Source organism: Amia ocellicauda, chromosome 9, assembly GCF_036373705.1.
Source record: "Amia ocellicauda isolate fAmiCal2 chromosome 9, fAmiCal2.hap1, whole genome shotgun sequence".
In the NCBI taxonomy this organism is placed as follows: domain Eukaryota; kingdom Metazoa; phylum Chordata; class Actinopteri; order Amiiformes; family Amiidae; genus Amia; species Amia ocellicauda.
Window position 1 is genome coordinate 36,326,596 of NC_089858.1, and position 20,899 is coordinate 36,347,494.

General features: G+C 48.4%; 1 protein-coding gene across 3 annotated transcripts in view; it reads right to left on the reverse strand.

Annotated features, from left to right (window-relative positions):
* ank1a (ankyrin 1, erythrocytic a) overlaps positions 1-20,899 on the reverse strand; it is a 62,710-nt gene that overhangs the window by 20,904 nt on the left and 20,907 nt on the right. For 2 of the 3 annotated variants that reach the window (XM_066714323.1, XM_066714324.1), the window contains exons 3-26: positions 20,115-20,213; positions 19,555-19,653; positions 17,749-17,847; positions 17,155-17,340; positions 16,952-17,050; positions 15,717-15,815; positions 15,241-15,339; positions 14,824-15,021; positions 14,607-14,705; positions 9,937-10,035; positions 9,210-9,308; positions 7,841-8,038; positions 7,529-7,627; positions 7,073-7,171; positions 6,706-6,903; positions 6,473-6,571; positions 5,932-6,030; positions 5,611-5,709; positions 5,418-5,510; positions 5,226-5,298; positions 4,204-4,224; positions 755-875; positions 454-541; positions 83-195 (exon numbers count right to left, since the gene is read on the reverse strand). In XM_066714323.1, coding sequence (XP_066570420.1) covers positions 83-195; positions 454-541; positions 755-875; positions 4,204-4,224; positions 5,226-5,298; positions 5,418-5,510; positions 5,611-5,709; positions 5,932-6,030; positions 6,473-6,571; positions 6,706-6,903; positions 7,073-7,171; positions 7,529-7,627; positions 7,841-8,038; positions 9,210-9,308; positions 9,937-10,035; positions 14,607-14,705; positions 14,824-15,021; positions 15,241-15,339; positions 15,717-15,815; positions 16,952-17,050; positions 17,155-17,340; positions 17,749-17,847; positions 19,555-19,653; positions 20,115-20,213 — 2,675 coding nt within the window. The remainder of the gene's footprint in view (positions 1-82; positions 196-453; positions 542-754; positions 876-4,203; positions 4,225-5,225; positions 5,299-5,417; positions 5,511-5,610; positions 5,710-5,931; positions 6,031-6,472; positions 6,572-6,705; positions 6,904-7,072; positions 7,172-7,528; positions 7,628-7,840; positions 8,039-9,209; positions 9,309-9,936; positions 10,036-14,606; positions 14,706-14,823; positions 15,022-15,240; positions 15,340-15,716; positions 15,816-16,951; positions 17,051-17,154; positions 17,341-17,748; positions 17,848-19,554; positions 19,654-20,114; positions 20,214-20,899) is intronic. The other variant, XM_066714325.1, reaches the window with a different exon arrangement.

The window sequence follows — 20,899 nt, forward strand, 5'->3', positions numbered from 1 at the left end:
TGCTTTGGCATGGGTAGTAAAGTGTGATGTATGAGCCCACAATCCCCCCTCCACCCCCAGGCCCCCTCGGCCCAGCACTGACCCGGTGTGGATGGGGCTGGCCACCGGGCTGACGTTGTCTGAGGTCTCAGTGGCCGGGCTGCTGGGGATCAGAGAGTCCTCATCGTACTCTTTGGGCAGGGGGACCGGAGTGTGCTGCACAGGAGGAACACAGACACACACACACAGGTACAGACACACAAAGACACACAAACACAGTCAGCTAAATCTGCGTCCAACAAGGGGAAAAATATATTCTGCATACATGAATAGCAGAAATATTAATTATAATTAATGTAGTATGACTTACTAATTTAACACATTTTACAATAATAATAATAATAAAAATATAAATCATATTTTTAATGCTGCTGCCACTAGTGTAATTTCCTGCAGTCTGGGGGGAGGGGCTACCTGTTCCATGTGCACCATATCCTGCTCCTTTAGGATGACGGTCTCCGGGGAGACGCAGGGGATTCTGGGGATGGCAGGGGAGTAGCTCCTGTGAGAGGGAGGCATGCAGCGTTAAAGACAAAGTCCGATGAGGTTAAAGGTTAAAATGACATCACCTGATGCCCTATATCCCCCCTGCTCCACGCCTCCAATCCCACAAGGCCCCACGAGGCCAACAGTGTAAGTGAAAGGAAGCTGTTCAGACACTGTTTACGTACGGCAACACCCTGCCTTACATTACACCCCCCGCCCTGCCCCTTACGCTGTGCCCAGCCCGCTCTCGAAATCCAGGGATTTTTTGGGGGACAGGAAGTCCTCATCTTGGTCCTTCAGGTCGTCCAGTTTCAGATACTTGGCTCCTTCCACTCCCAGCAGCTCCTCACCTGTGGGGCAGAGCGCAGTGAGACACACGCACAGACAAGCGGTAACAGAGAGAGAGAGAGAGAGAGAGAGAATGAAAGAGAGAAAGACAGAAAGCAGGGGCAGACAGCAGTGACCTGCAAATCCAAGGCCTACTTCTTGGGGACAGCACGGCCCCTGAGGGCCCCCCCGCAGGCGTCACGCTACAGTGTCGCCCCCGGCCTCCGCTGCCGGGACAGGATCATGTCAGGGGTTAGTGAAGCAGACTGATGTTAATATGCACGGAGACAGGAGCCAATGGAGGAGACGAACACGAGGAAGCAGTGCAGTCGCCTCTGTCTTCTCCTGCAAGGCACAAACACCCGGGGCTGCAGCTGAGTCAGTGGCCTCAGTCTCAATTTAAAAAAGAGACAGGTTACCCATATGGCACAAACATATATTTTAATATTTGGTAGAAATGTGTGATCCTTATATTTTCATCCGCCAAAGTTGCCCCTTAATTTGCTAATTTGAAATAGACGCCATATATTTTAAATATATTTCAGTCTATTATCCATACATTTATTTATTTTATAGGGTGAAGTCTACATTTTTACATATACAATAAATGTATGGAATACAGACTAAAATATATTTTAAAAGTATCCCTTATATTTGAAATAAACCAATTTTGGCTTATACAAATATTAGGATCACCCCCCCCCACCCTATATTAAATACACAGCGCATATTTGTTCCGTGTGGGTAATCATGAAGCATATTTGACCTACAAGCCACAGAACTATCTGTGAGGAGCCTTTTCTGGTATGATGTTATGCTAATTATTTCCTTCCCAAACCCTCTGTAGTCCTTCCTTTATGTTATGCTCCGTGGCCGATACATTATTATTTGTCTCAGTTCTTCCTGGGTGCATTTAGCTATGCACAGTTTATTGTGTCTTTTGCTCACAGAGGAGGAAGCATGTACACTGTGGAAAACTGAAATAAAAACAAATTAAAGCAGATCTCTTGGGATCCTGCATGCCTAGCGTAGTGGAGTGTGTGTGTGTGTGTGTATGTGAGAGAGAGGGGGTGGGGGGGAGATTAAAGGAGATGATGGTCACAGTACGGATCTGAGGGGTAAATGAACACAGGATCGGAGACACAGTCAGGTAAACAAAACTGAGCGTCTGATTGGGTGTTCCTTGCCGACCTCCTGAGCCAATCATAGGGAGGATGGAGGGGGCACAGCAGGGGGGAGCCACAACATGACAGTCAAGGGGTCACTCTACTGCATGTGCACATCGACAATGACAGGACGCGGTACTCTACAGAGTTACACAGACACGCACGCACACACACACACACACACACACACACACACACACACACAGCACAACAGCAAGAAACACACACACGGCAACAAAGTTCCACCCACGGGGACGCATGGCCGACGAAGGCCGACAGGAGAACAGCGTGCAGCGTTGACACACCATGAAGCCCTCCCCCGTCTCTGCGCCCTGTAATTTTGGTATTCGGGGCTGTTGCCCTGGGGAACTCTGGGACGGGACACTGATATTAGCAAAGAGGTGGATTGTGTTACTTACCCCCGAGCGCGGGAATAGCCAAAGAGCCGACACACCGGGGGCTAAAAGAAAAACTCCATTAACGCAGAAGGAAGGGTGCCGTGAGGAGGGGGGCGCTAGGGTGAGCCACAGAGAGGTGTGGTGGAATAGCCCAGATTGTGTTGAGGGCCAGTACATGGGGTAGAGCCACCCCTGTGTATTTTGATTTCCATTACTTTTTAATTGAGACCTTTTTGTTAATTGGACAGAAATGCGGTGAGACAGTGACCCCTGCTCGCCTACAGTAGCGTGAGAGGGGTGTGAGAGTGGTAAGCGTGTCTTACGTCCAGAAGCTACTCCGATTAAATGGCTTATGTCGTCCGGTTAGCTACGGGCACCTAGCGAGTAAACCAACTCTGAATGGCTTATCCCAGGGACGGAACACCATTTCCCGTGTGCTGAGTGTGTATAAATAGTGTGTCTCACAGCTCTCGGGGGACAGGTCTTCAGCTATAGGACATATTGACAGCTCCCATCTGTGCAGAAGCTGTGGGACCGCAATGTGGACGGGGTGACTCTCCCTGAAAGTGTTTGGACCATGAAAGATTTTGTCAACATAAGTAAGATGAAGCCATTTTTTTTTTTTTTTTTTTTTTTTAACTTTGCTGGCTGAATTGTTCTGGTCTGTATCTGGACATTAAGCATCAAACAGGAATCAGGAATCTCCAAATCAAACTGGGAAAGCTTCGTCGCGTTCGCACCTGGTCATGACATCACAGCACAGGGGGACGCCCACAGACACAGGGACACACACACAGAGACAGGCACACGGACACATGGACAAGGGTGAAGGAGGAAGCGTGGCTTAATGGCGCTCAATGGATTGTGTCTGGTCCGGGGACAGAAGCAGTGTGGAGTAGTGTTTATATAATATAGATACACAATAGAAAATACGCTTCCCTATACAGCACCAAAACACAGAGTAAACCCATACGGCATGTTTCAGTCAGGGCCCTTCCTGATAGTTGCTCTATGAATCCTAAGTCTTCTTATTCACTTGCTATTGATGGTTCTTAATATAAATAATAAATAATAATACAAAATCTCTCATAAAAAAGTCGATGGAGGCAGGTAGGACCAATAATGGAAACCATGCTGCTGTTCAGTCCTAGAGAGACAAATGTATGTGTTTGGGATTTAAACACAAAAAAAAAAAAAAAAATTGTAGGGAACTCGGGTCTGAAGCTTTTTCAAAACATGGCGTTGAAGCCACTGAGGCAGTAATGGGGAGAACGAAGATGCCAGCACAGAGGCGGACCCAACGCAGATACCGACCCAGAGCAGGGGAGAGCCCCGCGCAGGAATCACGCGTGTAAGGAAATACATGTGGTGTGGGAGAGGGAGTGGTGAGAAAGTAATGTTTGATCTTGCTGGTCTTATAAACCCAAGCTAATCACACCGGGCCCCTGAGGGACACTGGGGGAGTGTGGAGGCGGGGCTGCTGCAGTCTGTGGTCAGTGCGGTGGGTTACTGTGCGAGCAAGAGAGAGCGACTGGGTGATGGGTTAGACAGCAAACTGAGTCCGATGGTGTAATGGCTACATGCGGATGGAGCCACTGAATCGTGAGCAGAGAGAGCGAGAGAGAATAGAGGGGAGAGAGAGAGGGATAGCAAGAGAGAGACAGAGAGAGAGGGAGAGAGAGAGCAAGAGAGTAAAGGAGAGGTAACGAGAGGGAGCGCGAGAGCTTGAAATGGAGTCACATGTTCACTACCACCTACGACAGCAATAGAGAAGTAGTTTTTCATACCTATTGTTAGCTGTGCAATTCCTAAAAAGAGCAAGAAAAGCATAATTTAGCTCGGGCCTCAGGGGCACACAGGTTGCAACACAGTCATCTTTGTTTTCCTTTCATTTTTTATCTTCGAATTGAATGAAAAGAGATCAGTGCTTAACAGTTGTCAGAATTTTTTTTTTTTATATAACCAAACTACAATCATTCCACACTGCTGTTGCACTGTAATCCCAATAGGGGGCAAGATAAACAAATTCCTCTTAATTATCTGAAACTTTCTTGCCGTGGGGCCTAAACAAAATAAACAACAGAAACACCAAACAAATATAATAATAGAATTGTGATTGCCTTCTGCTGTTTCCAGCTCTTCCCGTGCTGTGATTGGACAGCTAGAGCTGTGCTGCTCATTGGATAGTCAGATTCCAGACTGACCAATCAGACCCGCTGCAGGACTCTGGCACGCCCAGCTCTCTCTCCTTGCTCAATGAACTCAATTATATAAATGTAAAGACCCTTTTGGACACCAAAGCCCTGTGCTGGAGCGTGATTGGATGGTGCGATATCTGAGCGCTGCTGCTGTACAATGTGGCGGAGGGAGGACCGCAGCGGGGTGTCTGAGACGCCACATCACCCTCTTAGGGATGGCAGCTGAGAGCAGGATGTCTTTGCTTTGCAGTGGCAGGGCTCAGTCAAGTGATAAAGCAATTTGTAGGGGCTGCTGCAGCCAGCTGCGCGAGGTCAGCCACCAGTCCCAGCCCTGTACGCCTAGCAGCCACAAACTGCAGTCTGCACATATACTAACATGGGCCTCCAGTGCAGACAGTTGGGCACAGGGATGAGAAATTCCCTGCTGGGCCGGTTTCCACTCATGTGGACAGGAAGGAACCTCAGACTGCGGATAGCGGCCACTCTGTGTGTGTGAAGGTGTGAGGGTGTCAGTGTGAGCAGTGCAGAGAAAGTGTGTCGGGGTGAGTGGGAGTGGGTAAGGACGAGTGTGTCAGTGTTAGGGAGGGGTGGTGGGTGTGGACAACTCCTACCTTCGTCCTCTGACACGTCCAGAATCTCGTCCACCGTCTCCGGGAAGCTCATGCGGTGTTTCTCCGTGGTGGTCTGAAATACACGGGCACACAGACACTGAGCCAGGCCGGACTGGAGCAGCCCCACACATGGACACACAGACCAGGCCGTCACAGCAACGTTACCCACAATCCGTTCCTGATAACACTCACCATGGAGGCAGTCTCCTCAGTGACGAGCTTCAGCACGTCGATGACGGAGATGTAGCCGAGCCGCTTGGCGATGGCCAGGGCGGAGATGCCGTTCTGACAGAGAGACAGGGGGAGAGACAGACGATGACTCAAGAACTAACCTGCAGTGCCACACTGTACGGGTCTGTGTCAGCCCTGGGGCAGCAGTACTCACAGTGGTGAGCTCGTTGGGCATGGCGCCGTGCTTCAGCAGCAGGGTGACTATGTCAGTGTGTCCCTGCTGGGCTGCCTGGTGGAGAGGGGTGAACCCCACCTGTGAGGACAGACAGACCCAACAGCACATGCTCAGAAGCAGAACCACACATGGGCTCCCTGGCAAAGGACAGGCAGGTGAAGAGAGGGCCAGAGTGCGACAAACACATAGATGAGGAGTGAAAGAGAGGAGGGCGATTGAGACTGACAGAGAAGGGGGAGAGTGAGGGAGAGACAAATTAAAAGAGATGGAGAGGGGGAGGCGGAGAGAGAGTCATGTTACCCGAGTCTTGCAGTTGACGTTGGCTTGCTGCTGCAGCAGGAATTTGACCATCTTGATGTTGCCGTAGTGGCAGGCCACGTGCAGGGGGGTGTAGCCCATCTGAAAGGACAGCAGGGGAAGTGAGGGGTACAGTGAGAAACAGCCCAGGTACAACAGCAACCCCCCCAGCCCTTGCATAATACAGCGTTAGAGCACTGGGCATTTCCTGTGAGAACAACAGGGCCGTGTGGGACACCATGGTTCCCAGCATACAGACCTTTTCATGCTGATGTCTGCTCCGATTCCTGGTATTAAAATAAAGCATTGTTTCATATATTTGGGGGGCTTTGAAAGGGTATCGAATGACATTAGGAGGTGACAGTGCTCTGTCAGTAGGAGGTAATGAATATGAGTTCAAGGGGCAGGCTGATGACTGATAACGGTCCTTGCTCTTTTAAATGTCTGTTAAAAAAAGCGCTCTCTGAGGAGAGCCCAATAAAAATAGACTGACTGATAGTGGGTGTTGTGTCCCAGCTGTGCCCGGGATGTGAACCGCCCTTACCCGCGTGGCAGCATAGACAGGGGCGCCCTGTTTAACCAGCAGGTCGGCGATGGGCACGTGACCCTCCTGGGCCACCAAGTGGAGAGGGGTCAGACCGCTCTGGGAGGAGAGAGAGAGAGAGAGAGAGAGGGCAAAGGTCAGGGAGCATGGGCGGACATCAGAACCCACCCTTCTTGTAAAACCAGCACCGCCGCACCACCTCTTGAGAGAGGCCGGGTCTGGGGCTGCCTCACCTTGTTTCCCAGGTTGACATTGGCTTGTTTGGAGACCAGCAGGGAGACCATGTCTGACCGGCCCTCTTGTGCGGCCAGGTGCAGCGGGGTGATGCCCTGCAGGGATTCTGCGTTGGCAGAGGCGCCGTGCTGCAGCAGGCTGCCCGCCACCTCCAGCTGGTTCTGCTTGGCGGCGATGTGCAGCGGTGTGTATCCGTTCTGGGGAGAGAGAGACACACACTCAGCCCAGCTACTGCACAGAGAGGCACTGCTGAGGAGCCTCATAGAGGGGATTTGTTGTGTGCATGCATGAGTATGTGTGTGGCTCTGTGTGTGAGTATGTGTGTGTGTGTGCATGTCTGAGACCGGGTGTGTGAGCTGCTCTTACCCGAGCTGCGCTGTGCGGAGAACCTCCTTTGCTGACCAGCAGCTTGACCAGTTCCAGGTTGTTGTGGTGGACGGCAACATGCAAGGGGCTCAGCCCGTTCTGTGGGACAGTGTTGAAACACACCATCACTCCTCAACACACACACAGCGCTCACCACACTCACCACACTCTGCCTTAGTAGTCCAACTGTCCTTGCTCCAACTACACCTGAAGTGATACTCAGCTGCAGGATCAATTAAGTAATTGATAGTCAATTAAGCAATTACTGATCAACTAAGTAATGACAGATCACTTACTGGCTGTGTGGAAGTCCTGCACATGACTGTGAGAGCAAGGGGCCGTGCCCTACTGGAGCAGGGAACTGGGAATGTGGGTTTGATTAAATAAATCTTCTTGACATTGTCCAGAATAGCAAAAGACTCCCATTGAGACATGCAGGCTGCCCAGTGGCCTCACCTTGCCTGCTGCATTGGGATTGGCGCCTCTCTCCAGCAGCAGCTCAGCCACGTCCACCTTCCCGTACTTGGAGGCCACATGAAGAGGAGTGAACCCTTTCTGGAAACATGGAGGGAGAGGGAGAGAGGAAGAGAGGAGGACAGGGAGGAGTAGAGAGAGAGAGAAGAGAAACTTCAAGTTAGTTATGTTTTTTTGTGGCTGTCAAGAAAGGTGGTGGGAGTTTGGACTGAGTTTGGTCCTGCAGCACCTCTCCATCCACCAAGGGAGAGGGGGAGAGAAAGGAGGAGGCAGAGATGGAGGGAGGGGGCCTACCTTGGTCATGCGAGTCTGCAGCGCCTCTCCGTCCAGCAGGATGCGGGTGGTGGCAGCATGGCCCTCGCGTGCGGCGATGTGCAGGGGCGTGTGGCCGGCCGTGGTGGCCGAGTTGGGGTTGGCCTTGTGCTCCAGCAGCAGCTTCACCAGCTCCTTGTGACCCATCCTGGCAGCGCAGTGCAGGGGCGTCTGGTCATCCTTCACAGGGTCAGAGAGCAAGTGCGAGAGGGAATGAGGGAGGGTGACACAGAGAAGTGAAAGAGGGAGGGAGAGAAGGGAGGTGGGGACAACGAACAAGAGTCACAGTGCCTTCCCACCAGGGCCCGACACCCATCTTGTCAACAGCAGTGATCGCTGACAGCTCTATCCAATTCTCTGGCCTGCGGCTTCATTACCGTTTCAAGCCACGGAGACCTGACAGCAGAGCACAAAAGGCCGTTCCCACGCCATTGTGAGCAGTAATTGGTTTACAGTCCGAGGCGGCCCGGTGTCGTCAAGTTCAGCTGGTGTTTAAGTCCTAATAGATTAATGAGATCCGGAGTCAGTATCTAGCCGGCACAGCCTGAATTCAATCTCACACTCCTGAGATAGGCCACCGGGGAGCCCTGGCGCTGTGCGCATGCTTAGCCGAGTGAGGATGGGCTGCAGGCGGCGCGCACTGGGATGAGCTGGTTAGACACTTAAATGCAGTTATTAATACTGGCATTAATATTTAAGCCTGCCATTAAAATTGCATGGCTTTTCACATCCCATTTCCTTAAATAACATCCGAAATGGGTTGTGATGAAAGAGATTTTCTATTTCTCAATATTTTTTTTCGATCTAATGTCAAATAAAAGAGGGAGGGGGGGCCGATTTCCTGGCTCCCTGGGTGGGGGGGGGGGGATCTCCTGGTCTTTTCCTCATCTAAAACAAAAAAATAAAATAAATGACAAGATGGATTTCGCTGCCTAAGGAGAGAAGGTCGGGAAAAAACAAACGGAGGTCATTTGAAAGCAGAGCCTCACTCTCACCTCCCACCAGCAGAGGGCGAGAGCAGAATTACTACCACATCTCACTGACACCATAGAGGGGTCTCGCTCCACAGTGCCCACCCTTTATGACCGCACCCTCTCATGTCACTATTACTGCCCTTATCACCATTTCTCTCTATGCCACCTCTTTAAATAACATCAAACCCTGCCTTGTGGGGCAGAGCAGCAGCTACCCCCCCACCCTTGATAATATTTGTTATTGTAGCACATGGGTTGCCACCCCGGGGTCTGGAGTAGCTCTGAATGAGTGGGAGTCGGTCAGTGGGAATGAGTGGGAGTCAGAGGAGTCAGAGCCACCCTGCAGGCAGTCTCCTGTGCCCTGCGGAGGGAGGTACCTTGGCCTTGGCATCCACCTGGGCCTTGTTCTGCAGTAAGAACTGTGCCACATCGGTGTGCCCCGCCCGGGAAGCCATGTGCAGCGGGGTCTCCACTTTCTGTGTGCCAGCCACACGCACATACACGCCACCCACAGAGAGAGAGATAGCGAGGGAGAGGGGAGAGAGAGGGGAAGGAGAGAGGGAGGGGAGGGCAGAGGGGGGAGGGAGAGCAGATAGGTCGAGAGGGAGGGAGGAGAGACCAGGAGGAGAGAGAAGGTAGGGGGTCAGGGAAGAAGAGAAAAAACAAAATGGGCAAAGGATAAATAAAGAGGAATAAAACAAGTCCACACAAACAGAGGGCTACAGCAATAATAATAATAATAATAATAATAATAATAATAATAATACAACTTAGAATATATAAAATCATAATTGTTATAATAGTAACAATAAGTGGAATATAGTAATAATAATGATAATAAAATTATATCAAAAATCATAATAGTTACAACAACAACAACAATAATAATAATATTAAAAACAAGCTAAAGGAATCCTAACACTGACACAAAAGATTAAGCAAAACAACAGTGCAGTAATTACAGTAATGATAGGAATGCAAAATAACAGGGAGGAGGAGGAGGAGGAGGAGAGAGACAGATGTTACTGGCTGAAGTGTCGGGGGGGCAGTGGAGGAGTAAATGCACACAATCAACAGGTGGGGGTCGGGGGGGGGGGGTCTTACCACGTTGGAGGCGTTGGGGGAGGCCCCCCTCTGCAGGAGGGTCTTGACAATGTTGAGGTGTCCCATGAAGGAGGCCACGTGGAGTGGGGTCAGCCCAGACTGCAATACACACATTAACACTGTCACTGAACACACACACATTAACACTCTCACTGCACACACACACACACACACACACACACACACATAAACACTGTCACTGCACACACACACACACACACACACACACACACATAAACACTGTCACTGCACACATACACACACACAGATTAACACTGCACACACACACACACACACACACACACATTAACAGTCACTGCACACACACACACACACACACACATACATAAACACTGTCACTGCACACACACACACACACACACACACACATAAACACTGTCACTGCACACATACACACACACACATTAACACTGCACACACACACACACACATTAACACTGTCACTGAACACACACACATTAACACTGTCACTGCACACACACACACACACACACACACACACACACATAAACACTGTCACTGCACACACACACACACATAAACACTGTCACTGCACACACACACACACACATAAACACTGTCACTGCACACATACACACACACACATTAACACTGCACACACACACACACACACACACACACACACACACACACACATTAACACTCTCACTGCACACACACACACACACATAAACACTGTAACTGCACGCACACACACACACACAAACACTGTCACTGCACACATACACACACACACATTAACACTGTCACTGAACACACACACATTAACACTGTCACTGCACACACACACACACACACACATAAACACTGTCACTGCACACATACACACACACACATTAACACTGCACACACACACACACATTAACACTCTCACTGCACACACACACACACACATAAACACTGTAACTGCACGCACACACACACACACACAAACACTGTCACTGCACACATACACACACACACATTAACACTGTCACTGAACACACACATTAACACTGTCACTGCACACACACACACACATAAACATTGTCACTGCACACACACACACACATAAACACTGTCACTGCACACACACACACATAAACACTGTCACTGCACACACACACACACACACACACACACAAACACTGTCACTGCACAACTGCACACACACACACACACACACACACATAAACACTGTCACTGCACACACACACACACACACACACATAAACACTGTCACTGCACACATACACACACACACACATTAACACTGTCACTGAACACACACACATTAACACTGTCACTGCACACACACACACACACACACACACACATAAACACTGTCACTGCACACACACACACACACACACACACACACATAAACACTGTCACTGCACACATACACACACACACATTAACACTGTCACTGAACACACACACATTAACACTGTCACTGCACACACACACACACACACACATAAACACTGTCACTGCACACATACACACACACACATTAACACTGTCACTGAACACACACACATTAACACTGTCACTGCACACACACACACACATAAACACTGTCACTGCACACACACATTAACACTGTCACTGCACACACACATACACACACACATAAACACTGTCACTGCACACATACACACACACACATTAACACTGTCACTGAACACACACACATTAACACTGTCACTGCACACACACACACACACACACACACACACATAAACACTGTCACTGCACACACACACACACACACACATAAACACTGTCACTGCACACATACACACACACACATTAACACTGCACACACACACACACACACACACATTAACACTCTCACTGCACACACACACACACACATAAACACTGTAACTGCACGCACACACACACACACAAACACTGTCACTGCACACATACACACACACATTAACACTGTCACTGAACACACACACATTAACACTGTCACTGCACACACACACACACACACACACATAAACACTGTCACTGCACACATACACACACACACATTAACACTGCACACACACACACACACACACACACACACATTAACACTCTCACTGCACACACACACACACACATAAACACTGTAACTGCACGCACACACACACACACAAACACTGTCACTGCACACATACACACACACACATTAACACTGTCACTGAACACACACACATTAACACTGTCACTGCACACACACACACACACACACACATAAACACTGTCACTGCACACACACACACACACACACACATAAACACTGTCACTGCACACATACACACACACACACATTAACACTGTCACTGAACACACACATTAACACTGTCACTGCACACACACACACACACATAAACATTGTCACTGCACACACACACACACATAAACACTGTCACTGCACACACACACACACACACACACACACACACACACACATAAACACTGTCACTGCACACACACACACACACACACACATAAACACTGTCACTGCACAACTGCACACACACACACACACACACATAAACACTGTCACTGCACACACACACACACACACACACACACATAAACACTGTCACTGCACACATACACACACACACATTAACACTGTCACTGAACACACACACATTAACACTGTCACTGCACACACACACACACACACACACACACATAAACACTGTCACTGCACACACACACACACACACACACACACACACACACACACATAAACACTGTCACTGCACACACACACACACACACACATAAACACTGTCACTGCACAACTGCACACACACACACACACACACACACATAAACACTGTCACTGCACACACACACTCACACACACACACACATAAACACTGTCACTGCACACATACACACACACACATTAACACTGTCACTGAACACACACACATTAACACTGTCACTGCACACACACACACACACACACACATAAACACTGTCACTGCACACATACACACACACACATTAACACTGTCACTGAACACACACACATTAACACTGTCACTGCACACACACACACACACATAAACACTGTCACTGCACACACACATTAACACTGTCACGAACACACACATACACACTGTCACTGCACAAACACACACACACATAAACACTGTCACTGCACACACACACACATTAACACTGTCACTGAACACACACACATAAACACTGTCACTGCACACACACATTAACACTGTCACTGAACACACACACACACACACACACATAAACACTGCCACTGCACACACACACATAAACACTGTCACTGCAGACACACACACACACACACATAAACACTGTCACTGCACACACACACACACACACACACACATAAACACTGTCACTGCACACATACAAACACACACACATTAACACTGTCACTGAACACACACATTAACACTGTCACTGCACACACACACACACATAAACATTGTCACTGCACACACACACACACATTAACACTGTCACTGCACACACACACACACACACACACACATAAACACTGTCACTGCACACACACACACACACACACATAAACACTGTCACTGCACACACACACACACACACACATAAACACTGTCACTGCACACATACACACACACATTAACACTGTCACTGAACACACACACATTAACACTGTCACTGCACACACACACACACACATAAACACTGTCACTGCACACACACATTAACACTGTCACTGAACACACACACACACATAAACACTGTCACTGCACACACACACACACACACATAAACACTGTCACTGCACACACACACACACACATTAACACTGTCACTGAACACACACACATAAACACTGTCACTGCACACACACATTAACACTGTCACTGAACACACACACACACACACACACACACATAAACACTGCCACTGCACACACACACATAAACACTGTCACTGCAGACACACACACACACACACATAAACACTGTAACTGCACACACACACACACATAAACACTGTCACTGCACACACACACACACACACACATTAACACTGTCACTGCACACACACACACACACATAAACACTGTCACTGCACACACACACACACACACATAAACACTGTCACTGCACACACACATTAACACTGCACACACACATTAACACTGTCACTGCACACACACACACATTAACAGTCACTGCACACACACACACACACACACACACATAAACACTGTCACTACACACAGATTAACACTGTCACTGCACAAACAGATTAACACTGTCACTGCACACACACACACACACACATTAACAGTCACTGCACACACACACTGCACTGTCACTGCGCACACACACACACACACACACTACACTGTCATTGCACACACACACATACATTGTTAATGCGCACACACTGTAACTATATACTGTCACTGCACCACAAACTTTATGACGCTGTCCCTGCACACACACTGTTGAGGTATAACAGTCACTCTCTGTCTGTGCACACATTCGGACATCGTATACTGAAATGAAGAATCAACTTTTATATATCTTTTCCTAGGAGGTGTGACTATGACTGGGCCAGCCTCAGTGGAGTGTGCAGGAGGGTGCGGTTACCTCTGTTACAGCCTCCAGGGAGGCGGAGTGTTTGAGTAGCAGGTCCATGACTCGCATGTGGTTCTTTTTGCAGGCGATGTGCAGCGGCGTGAACCCGTTCTGCAGAGACACACAGACACACTCAGAGCAATATACACCGCACTGCACACACTGTAGACATCACACACTACACACCCTGCACACACTGTGCCTGTGTGTGTGGCATTCGCAAACTGACCAGGGCTCGGGCGTTGGGCTTGGCACCCTTGTCCAGCAGGACCTTGCCCATGCGGTGGTGTCCGCAGTGTGCCGCCACGTGCAGCGGGGTCAGGTGGTCCAGGGTGATGTCATCAATCTCGGCATTGTACTGGAGCAGCAGACGCACACAGTCCAGGTGGTCTCCCTGGGCAGCCATGTGGATGGGGGACAGACCGTTCTGAGAGAGAGAGGGGGAGAGGGACGAGGGGTGTGCAAGACTGAGTCAGCGTGCCTTTCTAAGGTCTGATGTGAGTATTGTGCCGACAGAGCTGCACACCTCTGGTAGAGTACAACACTGAGATCAAGCATCTACTGAAGCACAGGAAACACTGGCAGGCTGACAGAAGCTGAAATTGTACAAAGGTGAGAGGGGCGAGATTAGAGTCAGTGCCCTCACCTTGGTCTTGGCCTGGATGGGAGCCCCGTGGTCCAGCAGGATCTCTATGATCCTCACATGACCGTTCCTGGCGGCACAGTGCAGGGGGGTCAGCTCGTCCTGGAGAAGGAGGGAGAGGCGCACAGGGGTAGTGAGAGAGAGAAAGAGACAGAGATGGGGTGGTGGGATACAGTGACAGTGGCAAGCGGTTGGAAAAGAAGGAAGCAGACACTATACAGCTGTCCTAGCACAAAAGCACAGTCACTCACACCCTGCTCTGCCTCAGTGAGTGTCCGGCGCTGACCTCCTGCTCTGTGCTGCCCTGAGTGACAGGAAGAATACGACTCCGCAGGGAGCCACACGGCCTGCCTGTCGCTCAGCGCTGGGGAAGGTGGGTTTGAATACCTGACACTGGCTGTGCTGCGCCTGCGGGAGTGTGCTGTGTGTGCGGGTGTCGGGAGGGGGCAGAGTGCGGCGGGGCCAGGGGGAGGGGGTACCTTGGTCTTGGCGTCTATCTGCGCCCCTCGGTCCAGCAGCAGCCGGACCATGATGACGTTGCCTCTCCTGGACGCGATGTGTAGAGGGGTGATGCCGTTCTGAAAGACACACACAGAGACACACTTAGGTTAGGATGCCATGTCTTACAGGACTTACTGTACAGTCCTCCTGTTGTTAGGGCTGCAACAATCAACTACTTTGATAAGCAATGAATCTGCTGATTACTACTTTGATTAATCAATTATTAAGATAAAAAAAACATAAATTCCAGCATTAAATACAAGTGTTTTTCCTCATCCTGCACAATGCTCTCTTTAAAACAACTTGAGATGGCAGTTATAAAATAATCAGAAAGAGGTTTGGTTTCAAACTCAGTTATCAGTTTTATATTTATTTAATTCATCAGGTAAAATTAAGCTGAATGTTTCTGTAGCCTATTATTGACCCATTTTGAGAACAATTTTTTAATCTGGCAAATATTAAGCTAAAACGGGTAAATTGCTCCTTAATGCAGCAAACTCAATATAAAGTGCTTCTATACTGAGAAGACTTGGGCTGTACACAACTTATTTTTTTTTAGCTGCACCCCACGTAAACCCAACTATTATTATTATTATTATTATTATTATTTGTATTTCTTGGCAGACGCCCTTATGCAGGGCAACTTACAACATGATGTGAACATGTGAACTCAACTTCTATCATGGGCAGCATATACAAAATATCGATATCTCGATGTAAAAATGGGCCGTATATAGCTAGAAATGTAACAAAAAAAACTGTGATATCTGCAATATTCAACCTCAGCTGCAATACACCAGCTGTAATTATTGTTTTGTTTATAGTTATAAAATTAAGAATTACTTAATTACTTTAATCACAATTAACTTGTATATACAGTTCACACTCAAGGCATAGTAAGATGAAGCTAAATATAGTTAAATGACAATTTGAGGGCTGAAATAGAATTCCATGGATATTACTTGTCGAATAAGTCAGCTAATTGTTACAGCCCTAATCATTAACATATTTAGACTGTTCTCTGTCTGTAAATCACATGCTGTAAGCCACAGGAAACACGTGTGTTATACCAGCTGTTTACACCAGGGGGGCCTGCATGTGTATGATGGTCAGGTACCTCCCAACAACTCCACATGCGCTTTAATGTGGGCATGCTGTGTCTCACATATCGGCCACCAGAACAACATGAATCAGAAAGGAACAATTGTGTTACCTTTGGGGTGAAGTTGACGTTGGCGCCCCTGTTGAGGAGTAGCTGGGCGACATTCAGGTTCTCATAGTGCGCAGCGATGTGTAGAGGGGTGAAGCCAGTCTGAGACAGAGGAGCAGACACAGTGACACAGAGACACAAGAGACACAGAGACAGTGACACAGTGACACAGAGGACACAATGACACAAAGGACACAGTGACACACCTTGGACAGCACGTCGGGGTTGGGGTCGTTCTGCAGCAGGACCGCGGCGGTGCGCGTGTCGTCGTTGCGGGCGGCGATGTGCAGGGCTGGCAGCCGCACTTTGCCCTTGGTGCCGTAGTTGATGAGCAGGGCCACTACGTTCTCGTGCCCCTGCTGCAGGGCCACTGCCAGAGGTGTGAAGCCATCCTGACAGGCAGAGAGAGAGGGAGAAAAAGGGGCAGAAGGTGAGAGAGAAAGGGAGAGGGGAAGAGAGAGAAAGGAAGATAGAGAGAGGGAGAAGAATCATTCAAGAGAGAGAGGGTATCTGCAAATTGATGGGAAGTCTTGATATTTAATTTGGAAACAATTCTGTGAAAAGAACAACTGTTACAATACCATGCAATGCAAATAGAGAGTTTAAAACATCAACTTCACTGTTTGCAAACTTCCACTGAGGAGATTTGTTTTTCCGATACCCACAGATGTCTTATCCTTCTCCGTCTGGGTATGTTTACAGCCCTCGATATGGCTGTTGTGTCAGTGATGGGCCAGACCAAACCCAAAACCCTGAGTGGAAAGAGGCGGGGAGGGGGCGGGCAATGCTCTGTCACTCACCTCGGTTGGGATGCTCTGATTGGCTCCATTCTCCAGCAGGAACTTGACCACTTCCAGGTGATTCTCCTGCGCCGCCATGTACAGAGGAGTGAAACCCTTCTGTATCGGACAGACAGACACACATCCGGACACACACATGCACACACACACACACACACAGACAGACAGACAGGAACACAGACAGACAGACAGAGACACAAAGACAGATGGACAGACACATACTCATTAAACAGGCCTTAAAACACCCTCTCCCATCTCTGTATCTCATGCGCTTCAGACTGGGCTGAACTCTGCTGGAGTGGGTGGGTCTGCAAGGGAAGCTCGGGACCTGGGGGACACTGGAATTCAGAGACCTGGCCAACTACTTGAATGTAGTGGTCAAGCAGTATTTTTTTCCCATGGAGGTGAGAGACATTCCCACTGTTGACTTTACTGAGACCCGCAGCATCATAGTGAGCAGCGCATTGGGGAGTGAGATTCTCACTGCATCCCTCGGTTCTGGACTGCTGTAAAGGGCTGGACTACAGTAATGCTATTGCCAAGCTACCCAAAAGCTACCATGACAGCGAACACAAGGGGGGTTTCCAGCAGGGAGGTGTCTCAGGAGTGGACTTCAATGCTTTACCCAGCCAGCTGTCAGCACTCAGTGAGAGAGTGTGTGTGTGTGTGTGTGTGTGTGTGTGTGTCACTCTGCTGCAGTGGTGTGTGTGTGGGTAGTGTACACTACCGGTCAAAAGTTTTGGAACACCTACATTTTTCCAGTTTTTATTGAAATGTATGCAGTTTAATGTCTCAATGTACTCTGAAATTAAAGCATAGAACAAATAAACAATTGGAGATAAAAAATAAATCATAGAATCGTTTTGTTTAACAAAATGTAACCCCTTAAACTGACAAACCCCTCGGGCACCAAATCCATGTGCTTCTCTTTAATCCCATGTGTACTCTTCACTGTTGTGTTTGGTATCCCATGAAAGCTGAGGTTTCTAACGATGTGAAGCATTCTCTGATGTGGAAATTTTTATTTTTATACCCCCCCATTCCTCCGCATTCTGAGTAGGAATACAAAATCTCAGATATTGAAAATTATGACATATTCTGGAACCAGAGAGTCTACTGATCAAAACAAGACCATCCATGTTTTGGTAGAAGCAACACACACCCGTAGAGAGCTCAAAATGTCAAGATGGTAAACTCTGTTTACACTGTACTAATACACAACGATTTTACATAATTGGATCTGAACTACTCTGTGTTTCATAGAACATCAAATAATATATAACTGGATTAATGGTTAGGTTGTTCTGAACAAAACAAGCCTATTTGCAAAGGAATCTGATCGAAACTGAGTGATCTGTGGTCGTCTGAGTGAGACCCCCCCAGCAGACTGTACATTTCCCGCCCCGGGCTCTGAATGACAGCGGGCGTCGCAGAACCTGTAAATCGGATGTGCTTGAGAGCTTTCAAATGATGTGCGCATTGTAGGAATACCGTGTAACTTCTATGCACAGGAAGTGCACGTAACACTGCCAAATAATGCGAGGGTGTACTAACACGGTATATAACTCTGAAATGTACATTATTTTTCAGTTTTTGGTAACCTAAACTTTATTTTTGAACCTCTGGCAGTTTATTGCTTACCTTTGTACCATTTCAGGTTATTTCAATTTCAATAGAAACAGGAAAAATGGGGGTGTTCTAAAACTTTTGCTGGTAGTGTATGTGTGCCACTCTGTTGCAGTGGTCTGTATGTGTGTACAGTGTATGTGTATCTGTGTCACTCTGCTGAAGTGGTGTGGGTCCTACCTGGGACTGGGCGTTGACGTTGGCACCGTAGTTGACCAGTTCAGTGACCACCTGCTCCTGGCCGGCAAGCGCTGCGATGTGGAGGGCCGTGTTTCCTTTCTGGAAGAGAAATGCCAGGTCAGTGCTGACCACCCACAGTGGCCCGGCCACCACGGCCCGCGCACCACCAACACACGGGCAGAACACTGAGAGCGGTTTGTGACAAGCGTTGATTTTAAGACATTATTGAAACGGAAGCGATTGGGTTAAAGTCAACATTCCCAAAATTAGACTGTTTATGAAAATAAATATATAAATCATAAAAAAATGATGAGATAGTTAAATAAATAAAATAAAAGTCGTATGAGAGTTTGTAACTCCAGTTGGAGTGAATAATATAAATTCAATGAAGAAAGAAAAACAGATGAAAATAAAAATGAGAAATAAATCAATAAATACATTACAAGAACAGCAGCCTGTATCTGGGAGAAAGACAGACCAGCTGTGTTATAGAGAGGGTAGCAGTGTGTGTCGCCCGTTTGTGCGTATGTGTACATGTGTGTGTCTGTACGTGTGCGTACCTTGGTGGTGGTCTCCAGCGTGATGTTATTGTGCAGCAGCTCCAGCACCATCTTGACGTGGCCCTCCTTTGAAGCCAGGTGGAGGCCATTGAGGCCGTTCTGCGGAGAGGACAGAACAGAGAGCAGACTTCACACGGGACCAGCCTCACTTTCTGATGCGCTCGCCGATGCACTCGCTAGATGCACTCACAGACACGGCTACAGCTGCGCACGCCTTGATTCGCTGACCTCCTCCTATACACACACACACACGCGCGCCCCGCACCCAGGGGTGTCAGTCTGAGCTGACTGTTCACTTGCTGTTTGTTTAATTGTTCTCTCTTCTTCTTCTTTTTCTGAAAACATCACGAAGGAGAAGCCAGGCCAGGGCTGCAGGTGTGCTGGAATTGTGGATCCGTCAAGGTCAGTCCCCCACTGCCACCCCCACCCCCCTCCTCACTCTCATTCATTTCCTCCCCCACCTCTGTTTCTCTCTCTCACAGTGCAATCGATAAGGGTGTAAGGCGCCTTGAGCCTGTCATCATTACTAACACGCTGTAATCAATCCCTGCCCTTTCCCGGACGCTCTGGAGAGCTGGGCACATTACTCACCCACTCTTCCAATGGGCACCACACCACGCTCACACTCGCACACGCTCACACAGTAATACATGCACACACAGAAACACATGCACACTCTACACTGTGTAACTGTTTGTGTTAGATCTGGGAAGAAAAAGATCATGTCCCACAAGAAGTATATCAAAGATCTGTGCTGTAGGCCAAGTTAGAGAGCAGAAAAAGCA